The sequence below is a fragment of the Teleopsis dalmanni genome, chromosome 2 (assembly GCF_002237135.1).
Source record: "Teleopsis dalmanni isolate 2A chromosome 2, ASM223713v2, whole genome shotgun sequence".
Taxonomy (NCBI): Eukaryota; Metazoa; Arthropoda; class Insecta; order Diptera; family Diopsidae; genus Teleopsis; species Teleopsis dalmanni.
The window spans coordinates 213,872,880-213,886,451 of record NC_051847.1 but is presented as its reverse complement, the minus strand read 5'-3'; the positions used below and the strand labels follow the sequence as shown (position 1 = coordinate 213,886,451).

The 13,572-nt window shown below is 29.0% G+C and overlaps 1 protein-coding gene across 1 annotated transcript; it reads right to left on the bottom strand.

The window, feature by feature from the left end:
* Window positions 1–1,565: 1,565 nt before the first annotated feature.
* Window positions 1,566–11,879, bottom strand: LOC119680386 (nuclear hormone receptor HR96). The gene is made up of 5 exons (XM_038093172.1): window positions 10,945–11,879; window positions 9,820–10,883; window positions 3,530–3,736; window positions 3,253–3,465; window positions 1,566–3,184 (listed from the first exon to the last, which is right to left on the bottom strand). Exons 1-5 carry the CDS (start codon window positions 11,645–11,647, stop codon window positions 2,981–2,983), a joined length of 2,391 nt encoding a protein of 796 aa, XP_037949100.1. The 5' UTR covers window positions 11,648–11,879; the 3' UTR covers window positions 1,566–2,980.
* Between the last annotated feature and the right edge of the window lie 1,693 nt (window positions 11,880–13,572).

The window sequence follows — 13,572 nt, the reverse complement described above, 5'->3', positions numbered from 1 at the left end:
TTGGATAGTTTTTTTTTTTATTTTTTGCACATGGAAAAGTTGTAGTTCATTTTTATTATTAATACATATAATTTTGTATCTAAATTTTTTTAATAGCAACGGATTTTTTTACGAATATAATACGATATTGTAGCATTCGAATAATTATTAAGGCTTGTAAATTTTAATTAAGAAAAAAATATAAAATTTATAAATAATATTAATTTTGAATATATCTGATGATATGCTCATATTTCTTTTTTCCAACTATATAAAAATTAAAATTTGCAAATACTTGTGTAAGATCTCATAGATATTAAATTCTTTTTACTTTGTGATTAACAAATTTTTGAATTAAAAACTGAATTGAACTACCACTTATATAATAAATAACGTAAATATGTATATATATATAATAATACAAACATATAAGAATACTTAGTATTTATTCCATAAAAAGTAAATATAACAAAATAAACAGTACCAATGATAAAATAATATTAAGTATATTATATATATCTCTACTAACTGCGAGGTTTTTTCATAACCGCTCTCTACGTCCTTCACTTCGTCGGACTAAACAATAACTGACATCAGAACTGCATACCAACCTGTATTGAAGAGGGTGTGTGATATGTGCACACGGTTTTAGGTTTTCTGGAATTAATCCTGGAACCACGCTCTCGTATGGTTCTTTAATAAATGACTATAAATAATTGATTGTTCCAGTTGCTGTGATTTTATCATATTCAAAGTAATGGCTAAACATAAATTTGATGAAAACTAATAGTGGTGACCGAGAATATCTAACATATATAAAATATAATTATATAAATTGTATACTTTCTGTTGTTTATTACTGAACAAGCAGTAGTCTTAGTAACGAAGTCTATTAGCCAAAAATGATGCAATTTACGATTTATCCATTTAGTACAAATAAACTATAAGAGCTAAAAAATATATTTAACATTTTAATGCTGTTTTGTCTGATAGTAACATAACTAATAAACTTATTTATAAAATTATAACAAATATATATATATATATATACATATTTATAAAGTTTATTACGATAATTTTCAAAAACTGTAATTTTTATGTTTCTCAAAAAAATTATTTTATATATATTATTTTAATTGTAGTTGTGAGAAATAAAATACTTGTATATTGTTTTTTTTTTTAATTATTACACAAAATAGTCTCTTTATTAATAAAATCTCTTTTTGTTTAAAACAACACACAATAAAATTGCACACTACACATTTATTTTTTTAATAATAACATTAAAATAGCAAAAATTTTTAAAATTTCAAATATTTAAAGCATTAAATAACATCAATAAAATTATATTTATTATATATAATATATATATAAAGATCGTTTTTGTACAACTAAAATGGCATATTGAAATTGTTCAAGCATGTTTTCGTAGAATTGTACAGATTATCACTTTGTTCAGATTTAAAATCTTAAGAGCAAATTAATTTATTAACAATTTTACAATCAAAGACTATTAATAATAAATACTATATAGAAATATTATTGTTCTTACATTATATCATAAGTTTCAAAACAACACTTTGTAATAGATCATATGCTGGAAAGGAAACCGATTTTTTTTTATTTTATTTTTTTGTAAATTTAAAAATGAAGTTCATCAACTACTAAAACTCTTGAACTGCTAATAGTTTTCAAAATTAAACGAGAAAGAAGGATATAAGGTTCCTGAATATTACAGTTATTCTAAACCTTAAATATTTTTTTTTTTTGTTTCTGAATGGTAGGTTCTGATTAGCTTTATAAAATTGATTTTCATCAGTGTGTTATATTGGATGAGAATATCTAGAGTTTGAGCTTTAGTACACAAAGTCACCATTCTATATTATCCTAACATATTATGCTAATATAAGTTCTGTGTCAATTGTTCTTGAGCTTTTTAATAGAGCACCATGTCAGCGGCTGCCGTGTGGAATCTATTTAAAAAATTGTTTGGCAATGTAAGAGCCAAAAATAGGTTGGTTTTACCGACTATTTAATGCTTATTCGCGTATTGACAGTTTTTGATTTGACAACTAAATTTGTTTATAAAGACATGATTCAGATAATAGCTACCATATTACAACTTGAACGGATGGCTAAAAACATAGCATAATACATTTCATTGAGAAAAGCCACTAAACAGTAACAAATTGCCAACTATGAAAATAGCAGAAACAGATTTCAGAGAAATTCGCTATATATAAAGTATATTTTAAAAAAAATATGTCTGAACCATCAGTTTGGGCCTTATATACAAGAAAGTCTAAGTATAGATACTCTTTAATGTGAGATAACCGAAGTCAAATATATTACCATGATTACCGGGAAAAACAGCATATTTTGCATAGAATTATTGAAAACATAAAAAGTTTCTACGAATAGAAAAAATAATGAGATGTTCTCAATTTCGGTCATTATAGAATACAACATTGTTCAGGAACGATAAATTTCGCTATACATTACTGGACCTAAGACTTACACCACAGAGTCAGTTTTATGCTGTAGAAATATTTTTTTATAATTTTCTATAAGTAGTTGCTTTAGATTTTTCTAAAAACAAAGACAACTTTTGCATCTACAAGGATATTTTTAAGAAATTTAGTCTTTTAGCAATAAGGTTTGCAAAAATCAACTTTACGTTTATTTTCGCCCATCACAGATCTCTTGTGATGACTTCATTTATTTAATCTATTTAGATTGAAATATTAATTTTCTTGTGAAATCAAGTGAAATTAAGTGCCTTTCTTAAAAACATATGCCATATTTGCAAAGTGATTCTAACGCATGCATACTTAAATTAATGATTTGCCTAAGTGTGCTTGAATTTAAAGTTAAAAATCTTTAACTACAATATACCAATGTTTTGAATAGCGTTTGCCTTTTAAAGACTACTTTCACATTCAAAACATAAAGTACAACTATACAAAAATACATTCCATACTTAAATTAATAGGTACATCAATTAATTGAAGGCTTTAAGATCGAAAATTTCGCGTAATAAGGGTTCGACTCTAACTGGATTTACATTTAAATAGACACCAATAACATTTTGATTCAGACGATCAACGTCCGATATTTTCTGTACTAATTTTATAAAATTTGATTTAGCTTCGCAGCCAGGATAAATGCTTTCTAAATATCTTCGCAGAAGATAATAGTAGGAATTCTGTAATATATAAAAAACATATCATTATTTAAAAAAAAATATTATGATAATTTATAGAAATAACATACTTGTTCCAATCTAATCACATCGGAATGTATGACACGGTCACGAGTTGGCGTAAATAATACAATGGCTAGGATGATCAACATAATATTATCATCGTTACGCCACTTTACGTCAAAGCTCCGTAGAAAATTTAAGTGTTCCTCATATAAATTGTCATTTGCCAGCTTTAAGACATCAGCATGAATGTTAGCCATACTTTCTTTTACATGTGGAATCTGTAAAAATGTAGTGTTTGAAATTAATTTATAAAATTTACATAGTAATATTAAATAAATTCACCATCCACGTGTGACGATCATAATCGTAAGTAACCACAGAACGCATAAGCATCATCTCGGTGCAGCCACCTTTAAGCAATGCCACTTGATCTTCTTGGCACATATCACGAAAAGCACTGAGCTTTTTAGCCATTTTAATGAGACGTTTTATGCCTACGGCAGTTAAGTTGATGATTTGTAATAATTTTGAATCTGTATTATCACCCGGCTAAAAGAAAGAAAAAAAAAAACAATGCGAAAATTAATAGATTATTAAAAGTATACGTTACATACGTGTATCTTTTGGTCTCAAATTCCAAAAAGCTATGACTTTTAAATGCGGATATTTTTGTTTTTAAAATATATTAACTTTTATTTCGAAAGTTTATTTTGTGTATCACGTGTAGAGATACAAAATATCTGCATTTAAACAATTTCGAAGTAACGACTCAAAAATTAAAACAAAAATATGACTTTTACTTATAATATTATTTTTTATAATTGATGATGTCCTAACTGATAAATAAATAAAAATAGCATTTTATATATATAACATGGGTGCTTGTCATAAAAGGCGGTTTAAGATCTATAAATCTATTAGGTCTACATCACCATCGTCACCTACAATTTTGGAGTATAACTGGTATCAAGTGAGTTTTTGCTTGTGACATCCAATTCTAACTATATATCTCTTATTACGGGATCCAGATGCTTACAACTTTCGTTATCCTGGACTCTATTTTTTGGCTCTATATTGAATTGTCAGGGCGGCTATAGTGAACACTTGAATTATACAGGAAGAGTTTTAGAGCTTTTCACTCATTATGGAGGTGTATTTTAGGGTGTGACTTAAAGATTACCAGAGATTTAGATGGGACTTGCTCATATAAGGAAGGTATATCCAGAAATTTAATAAATAGGTACCGGCAAAATTTTTTCGTACGTTAAAGAATTACGGTCTCAGATTGTCGATGACATGTAACTATATTGGATTGATGCATGCTGTTGAGAATCCAAACAGGACTCGATTCAAAAAGAATCTTAAGTCACAAGGATATTCTATATTTTTAAAATTTTTGAAGTATATGTATATCTGTTAATTTGATTTGTAATAATTGGAAATTGCAGATAAATATTTAGAGATCTTTCTGATTAAAAAGCACTATTTTATAGTACTATAATAGAAATTAGTAGTTATATTGCATGTAATTTAAGAACAACAATAAGTTGAATACAAAGAAAACCTGCAGAATTTTCTGAGAATCTTATGACGGGTGCATTTAGCCCAAGATTTATTTTTCACATAAATAAAAAACTGCGATCATACGTTCTGACCCTGAGCTGTGTCTAATTATAAACAATTTTTTGCTCTAGATTGCCTGTTTTGACTTTGAGATTACGACGACTCTGAATCTACCTATCTACTTAAGCAAACTGGATACATTTCCTCTACAAACTCTTTATGAGTTGCCTGACAGAAACGACTGATATGCGATGATTTTGATGTAGATCTCAAGAAGTTAAGTAAAACGATAGGTATTTTCCTTAAAATATATAAGTTGTCTCATTACAGTTTTGTAATATTCAGTTATATTTGCCGAATCTATTAATTAAATATGTACAATAGTTGCAGTTAAAAATTATTAAGATGAATGAAATAGTTTTACAGTTATAAAGTTTTTATGTCACTGCTTCCATCATGATCAAGCCCGTTTCAATGATTTGACCACTAAATTGTATAAGCAATTAAATCAGGCTCTATTAAGTATCTGGGAAGCAAAATAAAACGTACAAGTTCATTCTAAAAAAAAAGTGTCAACTAATTTAATTAAAGTTTCAATGCCCTTAATTCGAGTTCACATGTGTTTTTAGTATAACATTTTTTTTAATTTGATACAATTTTTTTTTATGAGAAAATTAAGTGATAATTGAACAAATAAATAAAATTTGATATTCTAGTAGCTTCATTGTCGCACAACAACAACAAGAAGAACAACAACAAAAACAAACAAATAAATATAACAGAATTATTAATAATAAAAAATGTGATAAAATAATTTGAATACACAAAACCGTATCGTACAGGAATGAAAATGTGTGGTTCGGGGTTTCAGCTATTCATGTGCGCCTAGTAATTGAAATGATAACTGCTGATAAATGATAAAAAATTTGATATTGTGATATCAACAGTTAAGTCAGTTAGTCTGTCAGTCGACCAGTTGGGCAGTCATAAAAACAAATAAACGTAGACAGGCTACGATAATTGTAAAGCAACGGACTCGCATGGATTAAATGACTTAATAAGCATTTTTGTAACAGAAATATAAACACAATATATAGATTATGAAACAAAGACTTACAGGTGTTCCAAGAATGTCGGACAAAAGAGGCTTTATATGTATGTGTATAGTGAAAGTTATAATAGTGGAAGTTTGGCCTGTCTCATTGTAACAGAGCTAGAGAGATTCATAGGTATTCCTGACATCTTGCGCAAATAACTTTATATGTGTATATGTAATAAAGCTAGAGAACTTCATTGATGATCCTGAAATGTTTGGCAAAAAATCACTTGTCTTGAGTAAAGAGTTAGAACATTCTTAAATGTTCTAATCGTTAGAGATCTTCTTTATAGGTTTTTCTAAAAACTTAGGAGTATGAGGGTTTTTATGCATAAACTGAGTACACAACTTCACAACTGTATCTGAATTATAGTGAAAGTAGGGTTTTATATTTGTAATTCTAACAAAGCTACATATGTATCTTTATATGTGTTTCTAAAATGTTTGACTTATGAGACTTTATATGTTTAATTGTAACAAAGCTAAAAATATTCACAGGTGTTTCCAAAATATTGGAAAGCTGAGGCTTTATATGTGTAGATGTATAAAAGCTACAGATCTTTATTTTAAATTTAGTTAATTATAACACAAATTTATTATGTTAAATTTGGGAGAAATACATTTGTTTATTAGTTTAAATAATAGTCAATGTAGCTATGAAAACATTACATCTAGAAAAAAACTGAGACATATCATAGCAAAAGCAAAAGTTTATAACGACCGATAGGACACAAAAAAAAAAATAAAATCAAAAACCATTAAGTTAAAATTTTCATTAGGCTACTCTGGTCTTACCAGAGTAAAACCATTTCATTTGTATAGTATTATTTTTCATATACTATATTATATAATATTTATTATTATTGTTATGGGATGTAGCACTGCAACCGTCGGGTCTATTGTGCGCTCTTTTGGGTTTAGAGTAGGTCTCTAAGCCCTGATACGTCAATAAAAAGCAGTTAGAACCTATTTTACTGAGTTTTATTGCCTCTTCTGTAAAGGTATACATTCCCATCTGTCTATTCCGTTTGTACATTATCTCAGGATGAATATATACCCAGCCTCGTAAGGTGGTATTTTAGATTATATAATAATAGAAAAATTAAATTTTAGTTTTATGAAATACGTGATAAGCAATGCAAAACAACAATCAACAATGCAAATGCAAAAACTATGACAAGAGAATGAAAATAGGAATAAATGATTTAAAGAAATAGGCCTTGTAATAGGTTCTTATGATCGATATTTTGGATATGTACTAATAAATAATTTTTGAAATTAATAATTTTTTTAGTTAATTCTTGATAAAATTTAAACCATCAAAAAAGTAAGTTTATTTAGTTTTCAAAAAATTTGGAATATTTATTTTATTTATTGAAACGTTTTCATTTTTGGATCTTGTTTTTTAAAATATATCCTATTTGGATTTATATGAATTTATATCTAACGAAATAGTATACTATATAGAAAAATTGCTTTTGAGATATTTTGAGGTTTTATAACAGAAAAGTTTTTTGGATATATTATTTTTCACCCTATACTTTGGTTAATATTGAAAATGTACTCCCTTCCCTTTATTTTTTTATTTCTTGTAATCATGTTAGCATCTTAAACAGATAAATGGATGCATTAAAATATTTAGAAATATCAAAAGATAAATACCATCTAACTGATAAGATTACTTTTGAATAAAAGTATTCAAATAAAAAAATAATCATTCAAAAAATATTCAAACATAATTGATTAAATATATATAATATCATCTTATATCATAGTATATCTTGAAGTTTAAATACTTTTAAAGTTATTATTGGCTAAATATATATTACATGTTACTTTTAGAAATAGTCTGCGTTTCGAATAAATCTCATAATAAAAATTTATTAAATTTTATATGCGGTCCTATGCTACATCTTGGAGTTAAAGAAATTTATATACATATATATATGTTTAGCCTTCTAACACCTACTACTTATCGATAAATACTTATGTTATGCTATACTACATACTTTATAGCATTTTAAAGTAGTTACAGTTAGTTTTAAATTATTTTTTTCTTCTTATAATATAATATATATGTACTTATAACATATTATATAGATTTAAAGTAATTATAGTTATTTGTAAAGCATTTTACTCCTTCAGAACCATGTCTACAATACAACTAACTCCAACCATTAATCTCTAGAAATGAAAGAGGACCCATAATCCCATAAACAGTAAGAACTGTACCGACAGAACTAAGGGCAGATTCTAAACTATTAGTTGACTCGCAAAACTGCTTCCATTCCGAATGTACTGTACTATAACCTTTCTCTACCTGTCGTCTAACTGTTTACCTGTTCCCCCAAACACTTAAATTCTAGCGCTCCTGATTGATTTGTAGTTCTGTTAAGCATCAAACTAGTTAGTTCCTTTTTTCTATACTATATTTCCTAATACTTCATTTAACAAACTATCTACCACCGTTCATTACCCATTTTAATCTATTCTTTTTTTACATTTCAGAGAAAAAATATTAATATGATTTAACCATTGTCAATATGATACAGTATGATTGCTGGAAATAGATTTAAAAACTCTGCTAAACCATTCGAAGTATAGATTTTCTAATTATCTTATATTTCAGATAACGAAAATGTGATGATAGCACATATATGTTTTAAGAAGCTTTAAATTCCAAACAAATGGTTTATCTAGACAGGTTTGGTTAAGTTGAAGTGATCTTGTGGCTAAAGCTCACATGATCTCAAATAGTTTAACCAGCTAACAAGTGCTCTATCGTTTGTCAAGATTAAATAATAATTTGATTTATAACCTATCAAAGAATTTTTACTTGAGAAAATCTAGTATCCGTAGGGATGCATGTCCTAATTTAAGTCTGGATTTAGTCACATACTAAGTAGTTATTTTCCACACATACGTACATTTATCCTCAATACACGTAGCAACTATTTTATTACATGGCACACTAGGTGGTACTCTTTCTATCGTTCCATACTTGCGTATTGTAATAAATCTGATTAACTCAATTGATTAAATATTGTAGCAGTGAATCAGTGAGTCAGTGAATTATTTCCTTAACTGTTATCCCCTGTGAAAGACGCAAGTGCATATTGCAATTGAAATAACACTTTCATTTACAACAACAACAGCACTTGAATTAAATTATCTGTACTTTTTTCTTGGTGTAATAATCTTACGACTACAAGAATTTATGTCACTGCCTCAATTATAGTTAAACAGTTGTTTTTATTATACAAAATAAAATTTTGAATGAAAATAATTCAACTCGGTTTATTCATGTGCGCCTAGTGCCTTTGGTGATAACCAGCAGCGCTATCATTTCATATCAGAACACTTGCTGCTGTGTTTACTTGCGCGCAGGTGTTTCCACTAAAATGAATGAGCGTTTTTTGTTTACTCAATTGATAAAGAGCAACGGTAGATAGTCGTCTACGGAAAGTGTAGATGATAAAGTATTTCCTTTATAGGAGCACTGATAAAATATTGTGTGTGTGAACATTTGTAACATAAGCACTTAAACAAATTTATAAAGTACATTATTGTATAAATAATGAATGATATTGCATGTCTGCAATCATTGCAGAAACTTCATGGTACAATTTAAATATTATGTGTACTTGCTGATACTGATACTGATACAGTCATTATATCTTTTTCGGCAATTCTGTTAGTCATAAACTAATATCGCAAATATTTTTAGCTATTTTATGTTGTGGGATGACTTGAAAAAAGATATAGAATATAGTTGTGGAGCAGTTGCTTGACTCATGCACTTCATTAGCACAGGTGCGCAGGTGTTCAGTGCTAGGTAAAAGTGTACTTATCATAATTATGCGATTAGATAATTATAAGATAAATAGTCCCAACAATACAAATATATGATTAAAAATAGTTGATTCGAAAACATTGTCTTATCTTTATTTAATTTGTTAAATATTTCACTTACTCTTGGTGGCCCGTCTCGGTTTACTAATAAACTGATATCATGGTTAACAGGGATGTATAATGCTTCGCTAGCTATGCGTAATTCACGTAATTTATGTTGTTCTGCCTCATTTAAGTCCCTCCCCACAATTATGTTTGAAGGCGAGGATATTTGTTGCTGTGGCAATCTTTGTGGCTCCATCATTGAATCGTCGAAGTCGTGCGGATGTCCACACATAAGGTGGGCACCATATTGTTCTTGCTTAATTCTTTCCTGTGGGGAGCTATTTAAAGCTAAATACTCTATTCGTATTACCTCCGATAGTACGGATTCGAATGAGTTCATACTGTCGCCGAATCCAGTGCTTTCAGCAAAAGTATTTTGCATAAGACTTTTAAAGTCAAAATGTTGACTATCAAATTCTGCCTCGTGTGTAATATTGGCAGGTGAACTGGTTAACAAAGTAGTCGAAGTGCTTGGAAATTCTTCTTGCGGTAAACTTAATGGCGAGTTGTATTGCAAATCATTCGTTGTAATAGAAATTGGTGATGTTAGCGACATGGCTTGTGGTGATGGTGTAAAAGGAGTAACTATAGGTGGTGGTGGTATTGTTGTATCATAGGGCGGAGTGTGTGTTGTTAAATCTCTTTCACTGGGGCTGCTGTCTAACATTTTGTTCAGCAGTGTATTGTCTGTAATGGGTGAATCAACTTGCGATTGTGGTGATATGGGTAAATGGAATGGTGATGTATTTTCTAAAACAACTGCTGGCGGTGTGTCGTTATTGTTATTATTATTGTTGTTTTTATTTTCACTACTCGCTGCTGGTGCATTGCTACCGTTAAAGATTTTATTTATCATTTTCAATGCTTCTGCTGGTGTGTTCATAAACTTATTCATTATATGTAAAGCATCCTCTGGTGAATCCATTAAATTGCGTATAAATTGTAGTACGTCTTGTGGTGAATCAACAATTTTGGATATAATTTCTAAAGCATCCGTAGGCGAGCTCATAAATTTTGTAAAAACATTTAGCGCATTAAGTGGCGAATTCATTAGTTTGCTTATTATTTTCAATGCATCACCTGTAAAAATAAAATAATATTGAAATATTTTATAAGACTCTTTTATATGAATTGTTCTTACCTGGATAGGCTATCAAATGTTGTATAAGTTTTAGTGCATCTTTCTGCGAATTAATAATTTTTTCCATAGTTACCATAGCCTCCTTGGGTGTGCGCATAAACTTACTTATAGCCTGTGATGCTCTGTCGGGGTCCCGTACTATAAACTCTACCATTTCTTCACTAGTCATCAGCTCAGGATTTATTTCTTCTCGCGCTATTACACTTGTAGGTGATGATGATGTCGTGCTGTTGGCCGCACATTGCACATTGTTATTTGCTGATGCACTATCAAATGAGCAACAACTTTGCGAATCTATAGATGTATTTGCATCAATGCCACTACTGTCGGCTGCCTGCTGTTGCTGTTCTGGCTTCTCTGTTTCGATTTCCTTAATATTTTCATCTGTGTGATGTTTTTGTTCATTCAAACGACGCTTTTCACGGTTACTTTCTATTTTTCGTCGCTTAATAAGTTTATCTTCCTCAGTCATAATATTTTCGCTCTTCATGCCTATGTCGACACATTTTTTTAAACGACATTTCTGACAAAATCGCCTTGTCACCACGGTTATTTCACAGTTTTGGCTGAACGGGCACGTGAAATGCTTCTTGGCTAAGGCATTACGTCGAAAAAATGCCTTACAGCTCTCACATGTTACGGCATTGAAATTATATCCTAATGCTTTGTCACCACACACAGCACAGACTTTTGGAGGCGACATCGTTAAATATAGTACTTATCCAAATCTTACTTTGTTTTTATATTTTTTGTTATATTAATTAGTCATATTGTTTACATGATAAGCGTAATAAAAATAAATTTTTACTTAATAAGCATTTTCAACCACTCTGCCTCTTCCACGGTGATTTAACTATTCTTTCTTTAAATCTTTATCACAACATTAATTAATTCATCAAATTTCCCATAAAAATAACTTCACAGCGATGATAGCACTCAACTAGTGCAAAACAACTGACCTTCGATAGTTATCGATTAATGCGTTCGTTTTTTTGGTAAGAAAATCTTTTCACATAGAATAATAAGAGCTCGTATAAATTTATATATTTTGGCCGTGTGCGAGTTAGGCTAAGTTGATGCTAAACCAAATGGGAGATTTTTTGGGATTTTTTGCACTGCACACATTTTGCCATTTATCAACACGTATCGACACATCAATACATTATCGACACAACTTGGAATTTCCCTCATTTAGAACGCAACTTAGCCTAACTCGCACACGACCTAAATAAATTGATGGCAAATTGAGGGAAATAGTAAATTATGTCGGTATGGCAGCGATTTTTCGTATTTACCAGAATTTCGAGTAGGGTAAATTATATAAAAATTAGGTAAATTATGTATTACCATTGCGAAAATTGTAAAAGATGTTTAATATATAAATAAACAAGTTTGAAAACTTTTAACCAAAAATAATAAATAAGTGCAATAAATAAATTAATAAATATTTGTATGAGTGCAGTGCAAAAAATCCCTAGGAAATTTCAATTTACTTAACCTCAATTTATTCGAACTCAAACACAGCCTTATTATATACACAAACATGAATGTAGCAGTTAGACGAAGGGGATGGAGATAATACTTCACAACAAAAATTTTATATTATTATTTATGTGCTTTTCATTAGTTCATAACAAATGTATTTGTATATGGGATAGTGCATAGAAAACAAACCCGTCTAACAAAAAACTATTTAAAAAAGCTCACTGAAACAATTATATATACGAGTAAAACAGTTTTTAGGAGTCTATGCGTTTCGTAGAAATGGACATGCGGTTAGAAATGGTGTTAAAATACTTCCATAGAGTTAAATTTCAGGGAACTTTAAGAAGTGCTGAAATAAATCTCAGTTTATTTTGAGGGTTTGAAAAAAGCTAAATATGTAGTTGTTTTTAATTTTTGTAGATTTAATAATTCTAAAGAATAATTGTATCTTAAATACTTTTCACATATTTGAATATCTGTTAAAATTTTTTTTTTATTTGGATTATAAAACACTAAAATTTTCGTAATACTAACTTTCACGAATGTAAAGAAGATAATTGGATTAGATTGCAAATAATAACTTTCGTCTGAACCACAATTCGTTTTATATTTAGATAATTAAGTATAATAAGTGGAACTTTGGACTTCTAGAATAATTTCTAAAATGTCTCCTTAATAAGTTCTTTATTAAGTGCGCTAAATTTGTCAAGAACCTTATCTGTTACAGCTCTATCTCATCGCCCCCAATTACACTTCGCCGTATAGGTATGCATATTCATAAATTGGAAGTTAATAATAATTATTACACGTTACCAATATCGCAATTAACTTGAGAAATACATGGCAATAAATGCCAATTTTTATTCAAATGTAATATAATGTGGAAAGTTTTCATTCTATTCCTGTATTTTTTTAGATCCTATCAAATTTTTATAGTCTACCTATGGACAGATGGTAATCAAATAAATCAATATTATATAAAATATGAAGGCAGTGCTAATTACTTATCATAAATTCATTATAATAATACATGTCAGAAACGTTGAGCTTTCAACCTCAATGGATTTTAGAGGTTACAGTGCTCTTCCTTCAAATACTTTTTAATTACAGACGATTTAAATAATTTAAATACATATATGCGGG